The 14,557-nt window shown below is 38.7% G+C and overlaps 1 protein-coding gene across 1 annotated transcript in view; it reads right to left on the bottom strand.

Annotated features, from left to right (window-relative positions):
• Positions 1-14,176, bottom strand: part of GNAI3 (G protein subunit alpha i3) — a 30,140-nt gene extending 15,964 nt beyond the window's left edge. Inside the window, exon 1 of the mRNA XM_026678099.2 lies at positions 13,898-14,176. Coding sequence (XP_026533884.1) covers positions 13,898-14,015 — 118 coding nt within the window. The 5' untranslated portion in view covers positions 14,016-14,176. The remainder of the gene's footprint in view (positions 1-13,897) is intronic.
• Between the last annotated feature and the right edge of the window lie 381 nt (positions 14,177-14,557).

Raw genomic sequence — 14,557 nt, 5'->3', positions numbered from 1 at the left:
TATTAACCAGGGTTTTCCTTCATGCTGAGCCATGATTTAAAAATACTTATTAACATTAATGGTTGGATTTATACAACAAATAAGCCATGTTATGAGATTTAAAGTCGTAATATGAACTCTGTAAATGATTTATTGTAGAATCTTTCTGCTTCCCTCTCACAGCACATATTCATGCCCTTTGTTGTTGTTAGTTACAAAGTCATGTCCGACCCATCGCAACCCCATGGACAATGTTCCTCCAGGCCTTCCTGTCCTCTGCCACGCCTACTGCTTCAGTGACTCCATCCAGCCACCTCATTCTCTGACATCCCCTTCTTCTTTTTCTCTCAATCTTTCCCAGCATTAGGCTCTTCTCCAGTGAGTCCTTCCTTCTCATTAGGTGGCCAAAGTATTTGAGTTTCATCTTCAGGATCTGGCCTTCTAAAAAGCAGTCAGGGTTGGTCTCTTCTAGGACTGACCGATTTGATCGCCTTGCAGTCCAAGGGACTCGCAGGAGTCTTCTCCAGCACCATAGTTCAAAGGCCTTAATTCTTTGGCACTCAGCCTTTCTTATGGTCCAACTTTCACAGCCATAAATTGCAACTGGGAAAACCATAGCCTTGACTATACACACTTTAGTTGGCAGGGTGATGTCTCTGCCCTAGAATGTTGTAGAGATTAAAAAAAAAATCCTACCCTTTTGAACCCTTAAAAAATACCCACCAAATCTTTGTTATATATGCTGGAGCTCTCACAAAATAAGAGGATATTCATTTTAACTAATATATCTCATATTACTTTAATTCTGCAGAATAATTTTTCAAGTTTAAGGGGGAAATGGCATCTGCTCTAAGAGCTTTCTCTAATTATTATTATTTTTTGGGGGGGGGAGAGGCAAGAAAAAAGGGTTTTGCTACAGGGTAGGCAGTTAATAGAAATAACTTTGCCTACTGGAGCCAAATATAATTTGTTGGTCATTGTACAAAATCTTTACAGTACTATCAGAATGCTTGGCACATAAATTGCAATAAGCTTATTAGATTCTCAAGTATTACAACACTGGAATTAAAGTAATTGAAGTGTATAATGTAACAATATACTTTTTTGCTGCTAAGGATACGGCAAGGTAATTTGCTATTATGAACTTGACATTATTCCAATTATTTAAGTGCTTTAGATTGTTAAAAAAAAACAGGAACCCTTTGAGTTTTGTAAACTGAAAAAGGGTATGTAAGCCCTCTCAGATTTCCACTTCAAAAGAGTCACTAAGTTAACAGAAAAGCCCAAAATTATTTAAACCTGCATATACAGACTCATATCTGATTATTACTATTAATAAACAATCCCTTCATCATCCAGTGCAGATTTAGGAAAAGGAAAGCTACAATTGGAAAATTCAATAATTCAAATTATATTATTCCCTATTCTATAATGGAAGACTCCATTCTTCGATCCTAGCTAGAGCAAAGAACCTCCCATTAATAGAGAGAAATATTACTTGGATACAGCTCCATGTCCCTCAAGATTCTAAAATAAACATCAAAAGTCCATACAGCTTTTTAAAACCACCAGTCCAATTTTGTGGAACTGCCCTCTACTTCATCTCTCCTATGCTTTAGGAAATATATAAAATCTTTCCTTGTCCAGCTGGCAAAAAGGAAGGTGTTTGAATCCTAAAATCCCAGACCACTTTAGCTTCTTTATTTTCTATTAAACAGACCAGAGCAAAAGAGCCACCTGCTAATCAGCTCACCTCTGCGTGTGGAAGGTAATCCTTCTGAAAGGGAACAGGAACAGAGTTCAGATCTTCAGGATCTCACCGTTTCTGCAGTCTCCTGGAGGAGTTCTTATCTTCCAGCAGGCAGCCCTTTCACTCTCAAAGGATCGCCAGCAGGGAGAGGAGAAATCTCAGCTCCATGCCAAGTGGACCTAAAGAGCTGCCTGCCAGAAGGGAATCTCACCTTCACAGCAGGCGGCAGCAGAGACGATTACAAATGGCCATCACAGGATCGCGGCAACTATTCATGTGAACAGACTGCCAAGCATCCAGATTGCTATCATGTGACTATGGGTTGGTGGTGTAACGATTTGTGACAGCCATTCCATGGCTACTGTAATTCTGGACCATCATTAAATGAACAATCATTAAGTCAAGGATTATCTGTACATAGAGGTAGTCCTGACTTACAGCCATTCGTTCAGTGTCTGTTTGAAGTCACAACGGCCCTGGAAAAAAGGTGATTTATTACTGTTTTCCATATTTACAACCATTGCAGCACCCCCATAATCACATGATCAAAATTCAGACACTTAGCAACTGGCATGTATTTATAACAGTTGCAGTATTTCAGGGTCAGGTGATCACCTTTTGTGATCTTCTGACAAGCAAAGTCAATGGGGAAACAGATTCCCTTAATAACTGTGTGGCTAACTTAACAACTGCAGTGATTCATTTAACGACCGTGACAAGAAAGATCATAAAATGGGGCAAAACTCACTTAAAATTGTCTTGCTTAGCAATGGAAATTTTGGGCTCACTGTGGTCTAAGTCAAGAATTGTCTGTATAAAGTACTCGTCTGGGTCACTTTTGAACTCAACCTTTCCTCTTCCATGTATCAATTTTTCTCAGCTCCTGGTTAATTAATGTTCTGACAGTCAGATTCTGAGCCCCTTTATAGAATTTGTTTCCAATATTAAGTTGGCTTGGAGAGAAAAACAAGGTAAATAATGCATATAGTGCAAGACTTCTGGGTTCTTTCCAATTCCTATATGCCTGAAAATCGGTTTGTGCACAGGCACATGTATAAATATTTTCTATGTAGGCTCCTGCCCGATTAATTAAATTCAAACTTTCTTTTGCTGGCTTCTCTAACCATACTAAATTTGGTCCTGTTCAGTTTTGTTTTTAGATTAAAGTTATCTTGCTGATGAACAAACTGACAAACTAAGAACAACTGCAACTCTCAAACCCACATAGGCCTAATATATGTTGCCACTTGCAAAATTCAGATAGAAAAACAGAAATGGGAAGATTTATTATGACTGGAATTAAACAGACTTAAAAGTACTCTTGCTCAACTGGCCAACAGGTTGTAGGGTTTCTCCAAATTATAGTCAATAAGAAAGAGAAATTAAATATAACAAATACTCAATGAAGGAGGTAGATCAAAACAACTGATCTCAAATATCCAGGCACTTTATGTAATAGGAAAATCACAAAACACTACACGTCAGCTAACTAGAATGGTTCTCCAGAACAACGCTTTTCCTGGAAGGCTTCAATAATGGAACAAAAGAACAATAGACATGTTGTCTAATGCAGAAAAGAACATTCTGAGGAGAATAGAGGAGGGGCAACCTCAGCATTTCTTGAAATCTTTTGTTTTCTCACTTTGTTAGGAAAATTGACAAGATTCCAAAGCCTACATCAAAAGAGTGAACATTGGCTTTTATTTTAGCATCTGAACGAAGTACCACAGTCTTTCAGGCAGTTTTTAAAGCTATCTATTACACAGCTTTATACCAAAAGGCAGCAACTCATTTAAAGATACCCAAGGACAAAGTTAATTTTATATTTAGTAGTTCTCATTGTAATATAGACAGGGTTATTGTTTGTGGGGAAACGTGTAGCCTTTACATGAGTTAAAAGAGGAAAAAATATAACTGGTTCAATACTTTATGTAATTGCTTCCAGAATAATACTGCAACCAACATACAGAACAAGGATTGTGATAGGTATAATTGCAAGATATTCCCAAACACATTTTTCTAGTGAAGGAAACATTGTATTTCTGTTTACTAATATCACTTTTAATATTTTTCTTGCTTACCACATAAGATTGATTTTTCAATTATATATTTCTTAAACATTTTGTCATTCTGTCTATTTTCATAAGATAGAAAGCAGCAGTGATCATTACCCAGCAAAGTTATCAGCCAAATAATAAAAGCTGAATTGAGAATTATGTATATCAGCCATGTTATATTGTTTGAAATTTAAAACTATAAATTAGGCTACATTTGGTATTGTGTAGCAACCCTAAAAGATAGCAGCATCAAAACTATAACATACATTGAAACAATGTTTGCTTTATTTTTGTTAACTTTAAATCCAATACCTAGAATAGGATAGAAAACCTGATACCCTCAAATTGTTTGGACCCCATTTTGCACAAGATACTTACAAGATTACCTCATCCAACAGAAAATAACCTGTCCTGGGAGGCAGGTATTGATTCTGAAAAGGGGTATGCCAAGGCCAGAAAGCACTGTTTGTTAGTAGCCCTGGTTTTATAAATGTTACTCTCTACCTCAAAATTAGAATGGCCGCTACTTTAACAGGATTCTGATAGATGTAGGACTGAGTACTTCTGGAGGACAACTGGTAACTACTTAACTGTTATCATCTGTTGTGGTTATTCTTATTGGATTAAATCTTGATGATGGGCTCCAACAGATCATTACTATTATTTATGAGGATTATGTTTTCAGTGGTTTCATGGGCTTAGATTATTACTACTGATGTTTAATTAGTGGCTTCTTATAAACCACCAGGAGTCCTTGGCAGATTTAGTGGCATACTAGACAATGCACAACCCAATGGTTCATCCTTTGAGAACTAGTTCCTTACTAAACAGAGAAACAGAATAACTATGAGTGGATTGCTATTGTTTTGGTTTAAAATTAAAGAAGAATGCTTCATTTTATTAAGAAAGATGCATAGTAAGACAAATGCAGATGCTTTTTAAAAAAATAATAATAATGTAGCGTTTGTGGTTAATGTGCCATTCTTTAAGAATGTTGTAACATTTTCATTTCTTTCTTCTTGGCTTAAAGAGACAGAGCTGACCATGCTGCAATACTGGTTTTTCAAAATAAATCAACACATTCTCCAGAGTTTGTCATCACATTTTATGTATAGTGAGCGCACAGCATGGCTGAAGGATGGCATCCTGACCTTCTGATAAATTAAGCGTAATTCTTAGGATCATGACAATGTTATTCTTGAATACACTAATGTGCTATAACAAGATACTTGTGAAATTCTTCCATGATCATCCAGATTCCATTGCAAAACCTTGGAATATCCAAGTTCCTTATTAAAATGATGTGAGATATTATCTCCAATTTCAGTTTAAATGATGGCAAGCCACAGAGCTCAATTTTATCAAGGAATTCTACTGAAAAATGAGCAGCATTAGCTCCTTCGTCGACAGCCTTAAAGAAACAATATTATTTCAATATTCCAGGGAAGTATCTCATGCATATGGAATTGATTTTTCTTATCATTTCATTAAGAGGACTAAGGCAGAGTTCTTTGAGAACAGTTCTACAGGATTGTCAAAAGTTGGGTAGATAAAATTAATATAGCCTTCCATAGCAGAACCCTAACTTCACGTAATTCTACAGGTAGTCTTCAACTTGCAACTCTATTGAGCCTGAAATTGTGGTTTTAAGTCATTGAGGTCGTAAGTTGAGGCATCATATGACTGGACCCAATTTTTCAACATTTCACCATTTTTGCAATGGTCATTAAGCAAATCCATTTCAACAGGAGGCTTCCCCCCCCCAGAAACCAGAAGTAAATGTCCGAAACTGGCAAAAAAATGTTACAAATCATGGCCACACAACAGGAGGCTACAAATGACTGTACAGGTGAGCCTGTTGCCAAGCACCTAAAATGCGATCACATGACCACAATGGAAGAATGGCTGCTGCAACTTCAAAAACGGACTTTAAGTAACCCTGGTACAGTCCTTAATAAATTCAAAAGGTTGCTAAGCAACCAGGTGTAAGCCAAAGATTACCTGTATTTCATCATTTTGATTTCTGTCTTCTCCCATATCCAATATAAATTTAGAATATCTTTGTTCTCAATCACATATTTTTCTTCAACTGAAACTTGATAAGGAATGATTTTTTTTGATGCATGAATACTCCACATCAGCATCATTTCCTCTTTTCACAACTGGTAGAAGCTGACTGAAATCACCACAGCACAAAGTGAAAGTTAACCCAAAGGCCTAATTCTTGCCACATATATTGTGAAGAGCCCAGTCTACAGTTTCAAAGCTCTCCCTCCTAACCATGGGGCTCTCATCCCAGACAATAAGCCTGACATGTTAAAGTAAACCTGCAGTATTGGAGGTTTTTTTCAATGTTAGAAAGGGCATTTTCATTCACTTTGAGGAGTATCATGAATGTGCTGTCCTACCATCGGGCATAAATGTTGCTGCAATAATAGATACTATAGCAATAACAACTACCCAGAAGTTGCAAACTGCCTATCCTGGCAGTTTGCAAAAATTGTCAGTTTCTCCAGGAAATCGGAATGCACACCAGTGAGGACAGACTTTGGCACCAACATTATCAGAAATATTACATTAGGCAAGCCATGAATTTTGCCTCACTCTCTGTTGAGGTCTTGAGGTCTTGCTGTTGAAGGAGAGTATTGTCATGCTGAGGACCTCTTACATTAAGCATTTACTGCATATTCTCAAGTGGATCTTCTCTTTCCTCCTCCATCTTTTCTTATCTTCTTATTCTGTACCTTTCTTTGTGATTCTGGAGAGGTGCAGCCCTTTCCTTCCTCCATTCCTTTATCTCTCCTCTTTCTTATCGCATCCCACTGATATTTGGTGTCCTCTCTTGATCATGATACTCTCTCTCTCTGCACATAGAATAATTATGCTAACAACACACTATTTTAATGTAGTTTTTAAAGCCACAATGTTGCACATTCCCGTCCTCATCACAGAATAGTTTAGAATCCCTGATAGCTTCTTCAGTGTATTGTGGGAAACTTGTCAGAGACATTTTTTTAAAAAAAAATATCATGTGATCTCCTGAGGGCTAGGGTGGATCTGCTCTACCTGATCTCCGGCAGTCAAAGAAGGAGCTAGGTTACACTCAATTTCAGAATAGAAGCAGTCCAAAAAAATGAAACAGGGTGAACAAGAGTATTGTTCAAGTATAATGGCTAATGTATTTGACTGACACCAGAGAGATCCAGCTTATATTTCATTTGCTGTCACAGCAGTCACTTTATGATCTTTTAGCTCAATCTACCTCACAGGTTGTTATAAAGAAATACAGGAGAATGTATATGCCTTGAGTTCCTGAACAAAGACAGATGTGCATGGGCATGTTTATATGGCAGAGAAGGGGCACAAAACAATAAAAATATCCAGGCCTTTCATCATGCGCGTTAAAGCTGTTGCTTCTTTAATAACCTTATGATGAGTCAATTCATGGTTGCTGAATGGGGAAGGGAGCAAGGGACTGTGAGACTGGCTTAGAACATTGAAAAGGAACATTGAAAAGGAAGATCACATGAACACAACTGCTGCTATGCTGCTCGGCTGCTATTGATCAATAGCAGCCACAGTTTCCCCAAATTTCATTCCCTTTGGGGTCATGGGTCTCAGATTCTGGACACATTCTGTTAATTAGTCCAATTGAGATAACTTAGTTCAAAAATTGTTACCCTGTGATGCATCATGTCACCCAGGTAAAATCATGACAAGAAGAATTTTAGAAATTTATTGGGCAGATCACAATCCAATGACAATTAAATGGAAAGGACAAAAAAGAAGATCTAGATGGACGTTAAATAATACTATTTTAAAGGAAAAAGACTTCACACAGTAGATGGAGAAAGAATTGGCTTTTTCCTTTAGAGAAAACAAAAAAGAAGATACATCAATTCAGAATGTATGGGATACAATGAAAGCATATGTTAGAGGCTTGATAATAGACTATAGAAGGAAAAGGAATACTATGAAAAGACTAGCCTCTAAGGCCTTAGAGCAGTGGTTCCCAAACTTTTTTTCGCCCCGCACCCCTAAAGAAATTTCACTCGAACCTTGCACCCCCTGAAATTTAGACTTTAGGAACTACTGAACGCGTTAAATATATGGTAGGATTGAATCTTTTCAGCTATGTATGTGACGGCCACTAAATAACGATACTTAACTCTAAAATGAAAACAAAGTTAATCCATTGCATAATAAATAAAAATGCCAACATATAGCCAATATCCTATTATTTACCTGGACTTTTCTCGCACCCCCTGGAATATCGTCTCGCACCCCCTGGGGCGAGCATCCCAGGTTGGGAACCCCTGCCTTAGAGGATGAGTATACAAGACTTGAAAAAGAATTTTAGAAATTTATAAATAAAATACAAAACAGTACAGAAATAAAGGCTGTCCCTTGACCATGTTAGCTATAGCAAATATCTGAAGAGGGGTTGCTAATCCTTAGCTTGCAAAGGTCTACATTAATAAATTTACGATACAATTTGGATATTCTTTAAAAGTCCATTGAAAAGATATCACCAGGAAAACCCTTTCCTTGAGAATGTGCCAGTATTAATTTAACATTAGGCATGGATCCTCAAATAAAGGTTTTACCAATGATCAAATGCTGGGATATAAATAGCATAGCCACCTATGAGAAGGTCTTCTGATAATGTAAAGGAGAATTTCCCCCAAACTTACTTTTTAATGTAAAAAAAATAACATTTTATTTTATTTAAATTAAATAATTTAAAATTAACTTAAATTATTTACATTAATTTTATTTAAATTAACTTTAATTTTAAAAACGCATTATGTGTACATAAACAGACATATTTTATTAAAAAAAAAATAAGTACAGGTAGACCTTGACGTTCAACCATTTTGTTCAGTGATTGTTCAAAGTTATGGTAGCACTGAACAAAGGGACTTATGACTGGCGCCTGAAGTTACAGCTGTTTCAGCATCCTGCGATCAGGTGATCTAAACTGGGGGTCAAGCCAGCCCCACCCACATTTAGGATTGTAGAGGAACTTCGACTCCACCTATTGTCCATCTACCTCCAGCCATGCATGTTTCGGGCTGGATACTCTGTGGCCCTTCAACCCTAGCTACAGTCTTCTTGCTCTTGCTGATAAACAAACATGTCCAGCCTGACTCTACATGAGGCAGCACGAGGCTTTCTGTAATCTACACGGGGTGATACATGGTGAGTTTCTCACAAGGCCTGAGGAAGATGGCCTGAGTTGGTCAGCAACTGCATCTTGAATGGGTGGCCAAGCCTCATCAGCCGGAGGAGCCAAGAAGGAATGAAGGCCAGCTAGAGCAGGGCAACACAGAGTGGTGAAGGCAACTGCAGCTGGGACTGGAAAAGGGACAGCTGAGGCTTCCCAGCTGGGAGTGTCTGAGGCTTCCAGGGTGGCTGCAGCTCCAAATCATGCCACACTGCTGGGCCATGGCTTAGGAGCTTCTTGCAGCTCCAGAGCCCTGCTGTGCCAAGAAACCCCTGAACCACAACATGGCAAGTTGCCCCAGAGTCATGGGATGAGTCTTTGGCTAATAAATGGCAGAATTCAGTTGACAGCAACAATTGGTAACTGCCAACAATAATATGATTGCTGTTGCTAAGCGATGCAGTTACACTTTATGACTGCATTGCTTAATGACAGAAATACCACTGTCTGTACTGTCAAAAACCAAAGTACAGCTATGCTTAGAAGGAAAAAAGCGGTATGAGAATTTGTTTGCAAGTCAAATTCAAACTTTTAAACGCTTCAGATCTTTCCTAAATTTTAATATTTTAGTGAATTCTTGCCGATCAAAACCATACATTAACACATAATTTATCACCCTGCACAACCTTTTTGTATTAAAGGTGTGGCTGAATCTTTATATTAACAGTATGTTAGGAATTCTTATAGAGAATATTGGAGAATAATTAACAAAGAAATTATATCATTTATGAGCTCAGTTATTATGAGCTCAAATATCACGTAATTTATACTTGGCTAGTTATATTTACCAAGAAGTAAATGAATTTAGCTGTATCTGTGGGTAAAGAATTGCAAACAAGATTGTAAATTTGTGCCAACTCCTGGAGGTAATCCAGACAGGAAACCAAAACCATGAGTACTTCACTGCAGGGCTACAGTAACACAATCTCACAAGTCTGAAAACGCTTCCTCCCCCAGCTTCCCTGCCTTTAGTTTCCAGAGAACTAGGGAAGGTCCCCTCTGAAGGGCTTTCTCCACCCGCATCCTTCCTTTGGAGTCCCATTTCTCTTTATTAGACCAGGCTGCAGCTCTTCCTCTTCTCTCCCAAGGAATTATCACAGCCCATTACTGTTTTTCTCTATTTATTATTGACTTTTTCCAAAATGTTCCAAAATGTTCAGGTGTTCTCTAAACATTTTTAAATTATCTCATGCTTTGTAAGATTCTTCAGTATATGCTTTAATATACTAAAAAAGTGGAGAAAAGGAGGTAAAGAACACAAATGGGAAGAAAATATAATAACATACTTACGGGAAAGCACCTACATTTTAATACACAATTAAATCTTGATTACAGGGAATAATATTGTTCAGTCTTTCCACTATACTGACAGAGATCCAGTTCATAAACAGGAAGCAAAACATGGAATTGTACTGCCTTTCTAAAAGGAAAGAGTAATGTTTTTCATTTTGGCTGTTCCTTTCCCCCCCACTTAATAACATATAGCTTTTCAATTTGCTCAATTGTATTTCTAGTGACTTGGGTAACATAAAGATATGCTAAATGACATTAGTAGAAATAAATAAAGACAGCAAGGTTAATACAGCTCTGAAATAAAAGAAGGTGAAGTAAAATTCAAACAATGTATATGTGGATAAATATGATTGCTGTAATTTATTATTTATAATGTGAAGCAAATATAAACCAAGATATATCATAAACCTCAATTAAAATTAAATTAAAACTCATTCTGAAAAAACAATAAATCATAAACTACAACAATAATTCTTACTCCATAAAATTAAAAATACTTGATAGAAAGAAAGGAAATATTATTAAGACCGAATGCTATCAACAATTAGCCCCAGTATGTAAGAGCTTGCCTCAAAGAGTGTCCTTGAATCACAAAAATGCTTCAGTTTTACTAATTTAAAACAGTAATTCCAACCGCTACATATAATGCATGAACTGTACATGAACGGGCAAATACTGTATATAAACAAACGTTCTCTAATGAAATCTTCAAAGAACTCTCTCTCTAAATAAAGTGGAAGGTTTATTTAGTCCACTATTTTATTTCAACTGTAACTAGTTAAATATTCTTGGGGCATAACATTGATAAGTATCACTGTTGTTATATCATACGGCAGGGGTGTCAAACTCAAGGCCCTCAGGCCACATCTGGCCTGCAGGGTGCTTAAAATTTGCCTGCGGGGCTGGCCTGAAAATAGCAAAGGACTGGCCTGCGGTGCCTCTGGCAGCCAGGGAAGTCAGCAGGAGGCCAGCCAGGCCATTTCCCCTCCCCTCCGGCCAGCCCACAGAGGAGAAATACAATGCTGATCTGGGCCTTGAAGAAATCCAGTTTGACACCCCTGTCATATGGTAAGCAAAATAACTACCTAAGAATACAGAATTCTCATTTTTGTCTACATCTGCTAATAATCATTGAGTTAAATCTGAGTTATTTTTTATTATGATAAAAATAGTTATTTTTTTATAGTAGTAGTATTGGTAATGGTAGCACATTACCAATTTTCTTGTCATTTCTTTTATAACCAAGACCATGGAATTCACAATTTCTAGACTTAGAATTCTTTCATGATCCCAGACAGCGAAAAGCACTTATGCTGTCACTTTTATATACACATATCTTGACATAACCTTTTTCTTTACTTCCTTTTCCCTTTAAATAGTTGACAATTAAAGAATGTAATCCTAGAAGAAAGTACAGGTAGTCTTCAACTTATGACTGATTGCTTAGTTCTGACTGACCCAAAAAAGGGGACTTATGATCCAGATTCAAAGTCCTAATGGTCAGTTTCCCTCTGTGGTCTTATGACCAAACTTTGGATGCTTGGCAAAACAAATGCATTTATGCCATTTATGGCAACTCTATTTGCAGAGTCCTGTGGTCTCATGGCCGTGTTTTACAACAGTTTTGCCAGAAACCAGCTTGATTCCATTTTTGACAAAAATGTGCCCATAGCAAACCATTGGTTTGTATAACAACTGCCACAAAAAAGGTCATACAATTGGATTGGTCACATGGCCAATCCATTTTACAACTGTTAGAATATGACTGCTCCTTTATGGTCATAAATCAAGGACTACCTGTAAATGGACTTTATTAGACAGGAAATAAAATGGCAACCCTCCCTCTGCTGTCCAGGGTGCTAGGGTTGGTATCTCTGTTGAGTGGGAAACTCATCCTGTCTCCTTTATCTTAGTTTCCAAAGCTGCAGCAAGGTGGAACAAATAGGGGTATCGGATACTTTCTTTTTTCTTGTAAAGATATGTAGTTGTATGAATAAAATAGTCTTTAAAACATCCACGTAGAGAGATGCCTATACATTAACGGTTTACGTAGTAACTCTTTTTACACATTATGTTTATGTAGTAACTCTTTTTTTAAAAGGAAACGTGAATAGAATGGAGAATATAGAATAGAGTAAAATAGAGAATATAATATAGAGTAGAGTAGAACAGAATAGAGAGTAGAATAGAGTGGAGTGGGGTGGGGTGGGGTGGGGTGGGGTGGAGTGGAGTGGAGTGGAATGGAATAGAATAGAATAGAATAGAATAGAATAGAATAGAATAGAATAGAATAATAGGAATAGGGAAACAGAAACAGGATTAAGATTAGGATTAGGATTAGAATAGAATAGAATAGAATAGAATAGAATAGAATAGAATAGAATAGAATAGAATAGAATAGAATAGGAATGGAATAGGAATAGGAATAGAATAGAGAAACAGAAACAGGATTAGAATAGAATAGAATAGAATAGAATAGAATAGAATAGAATAGAATAGAATAGAATAGGAATAGGAATAGGAATAGGAATAGAATAGAGAAACAGAAACAGAAATTAGAATAGGATTAGGATTAGGGATAGAATAGAATAGAACAGAATAGGAATAGGAATAGAATAGGAATAGAATAGAGAAACAGAAACAGAAACAGGATTAGAATAGAATAGAATAGAATAGAATAGAATAGAATAGGAATAGGAATAAAATAGGAATAGGAATAGAGAAACAGAAACAGGATTAGAATAGAATAGAATAGAATAGAATAGAATAGAATAGAATAGAATAGAATAGAATAGAATAGAATAGAATAGAAATAAAATAGAGAAACAGAAACAGAAATTAAAATAGGAATAGGATTAGGAATAGAATAGGAATAGGAATAAAATAGGAATAGGAATAGAATAGAGAAACAGAAACAGAAATCAGAATAGGAATAGGATTGGGATTGGGATTAGGAATAGAATAAAATAGGAATAGGAATAGGAAAAGGAGTTGGAAGGGACCTTGGCGGAAACCCTACCCCATTTCAGGCAAATGACTGTCCAATCTCTTCCTTGCTCATGGTCTCCTTATTCCATACACCCCACCATCAAACTCAGATCCGACTTCTCTAACCAGTCAAAGCCAACGCGTGTGTCTCTGCACTAAACGCTCTTTATTACTCGAGGAAGGCCCGGAGACTTCTCGGGTTGAACGACTTGACGACTTCCCTGGAGCCGTCGGTCCAAGCCCTTCAGACAACGCCTTTCAAGCAGGGCCCCCCCCTCCCTTTTACGCGGGTCCCGAGGATCCGCTTGGACCGGGTCGGACTCCCTTCCTCCGGGTCCGCCTGGGGGGCAACGGAAGACCGCCAGCCACGAAACGCCCACCCGCTCGGGGGCCGCCGGGGGGACCCGCAGAGAACAAAAGCCGCTACAAGCAAACAGGCCGCGCGGTGCGGAGACCCCAGCGGGGCCCCTGAAAGCCCCCGCCGCCGCCGCCGCCGCCTTTCCCTTCCCTCTGCCCGGGAGAGGCTCGGCGGGGCAGGCCCGGGCCCCACCCTCCGCCTCAGCCCTTCTTCTTCTTCTTCTTCTTCCTCCTCCTCCTCCTTACCGAGCAGAAGCAGTTTCACCTCCTTGGCCGCCTTTTCTCCGTCCTCGCGAAGGTTGCGGTCGATCATCCGACTCCGCTCGGCCGCCGCCTTATCCTCGGCGCTCAACGTGCAGCCCATCGCGGCGACAGGACGGGCGAGGCGGGCGACTGGCACCCCTGGCGCTCCTCAACGGCCGCAGAAGTCGGGGAGGGGGAGGAAACTGGAGAGGCGGGGAGGGGGGGGGAGAAAGAGAAGCGCCACCGGAAACCTGCCTACTTCCTCCTTTCAAATCTCAGCCCGACCTGAAGCGAACTGCCCTCTGGGAAGTGTAGTCTTTGCCTCCACCGCCAAGCACGGGAAAGGGGGTGACTTCTGGACACCCGTCGGGTCGGGCGCAGGGCATAGTGGGAGCAATACCTGAGTTTGAAGGCAGGACGTCTCGACTGGAACAAAACATTACATTTTGTGTGTTCCCCGCCCCCCCACCCCGCAAAAAAAACCCCAGGAGTTTAGCAATACTTCTTCCGACTAACCAATGTCCCAAAGGTGCTTTTTTCAAGAGGCAACTGGACTTTCTGGTTTTTTCTTTGAAGACGTTTCGCTTCTCATCCAAGAAGCTTCTTCAACTCTGAAGAAGTGAAACGTCTTCAAAGTAAAGTTCCTTCAGCTCTGAAGAAATT

The sequence above is a fragment of the Notechis scutatus genome, chromosome 3 (assembly GCF_049901735.1).
Source record: "Notechis scutatus isolate UNSWTSFEM ecotype Mainland chromosome 3, rNotScu1.2, whole genome shotgun sequence".
In the NCBI taxonomy this organism is placed as follows: Eukaryota; Metazoa; Chordata; class Lepidosauria; order Squamata; family Elapidae; genus Notechis; species Notechis scutatus.
The sequence above is the reverse complement of the archived record's forward strand: the minus strand, read 5'-3'. Positions and strand labels throughout refer to the sequence as shown.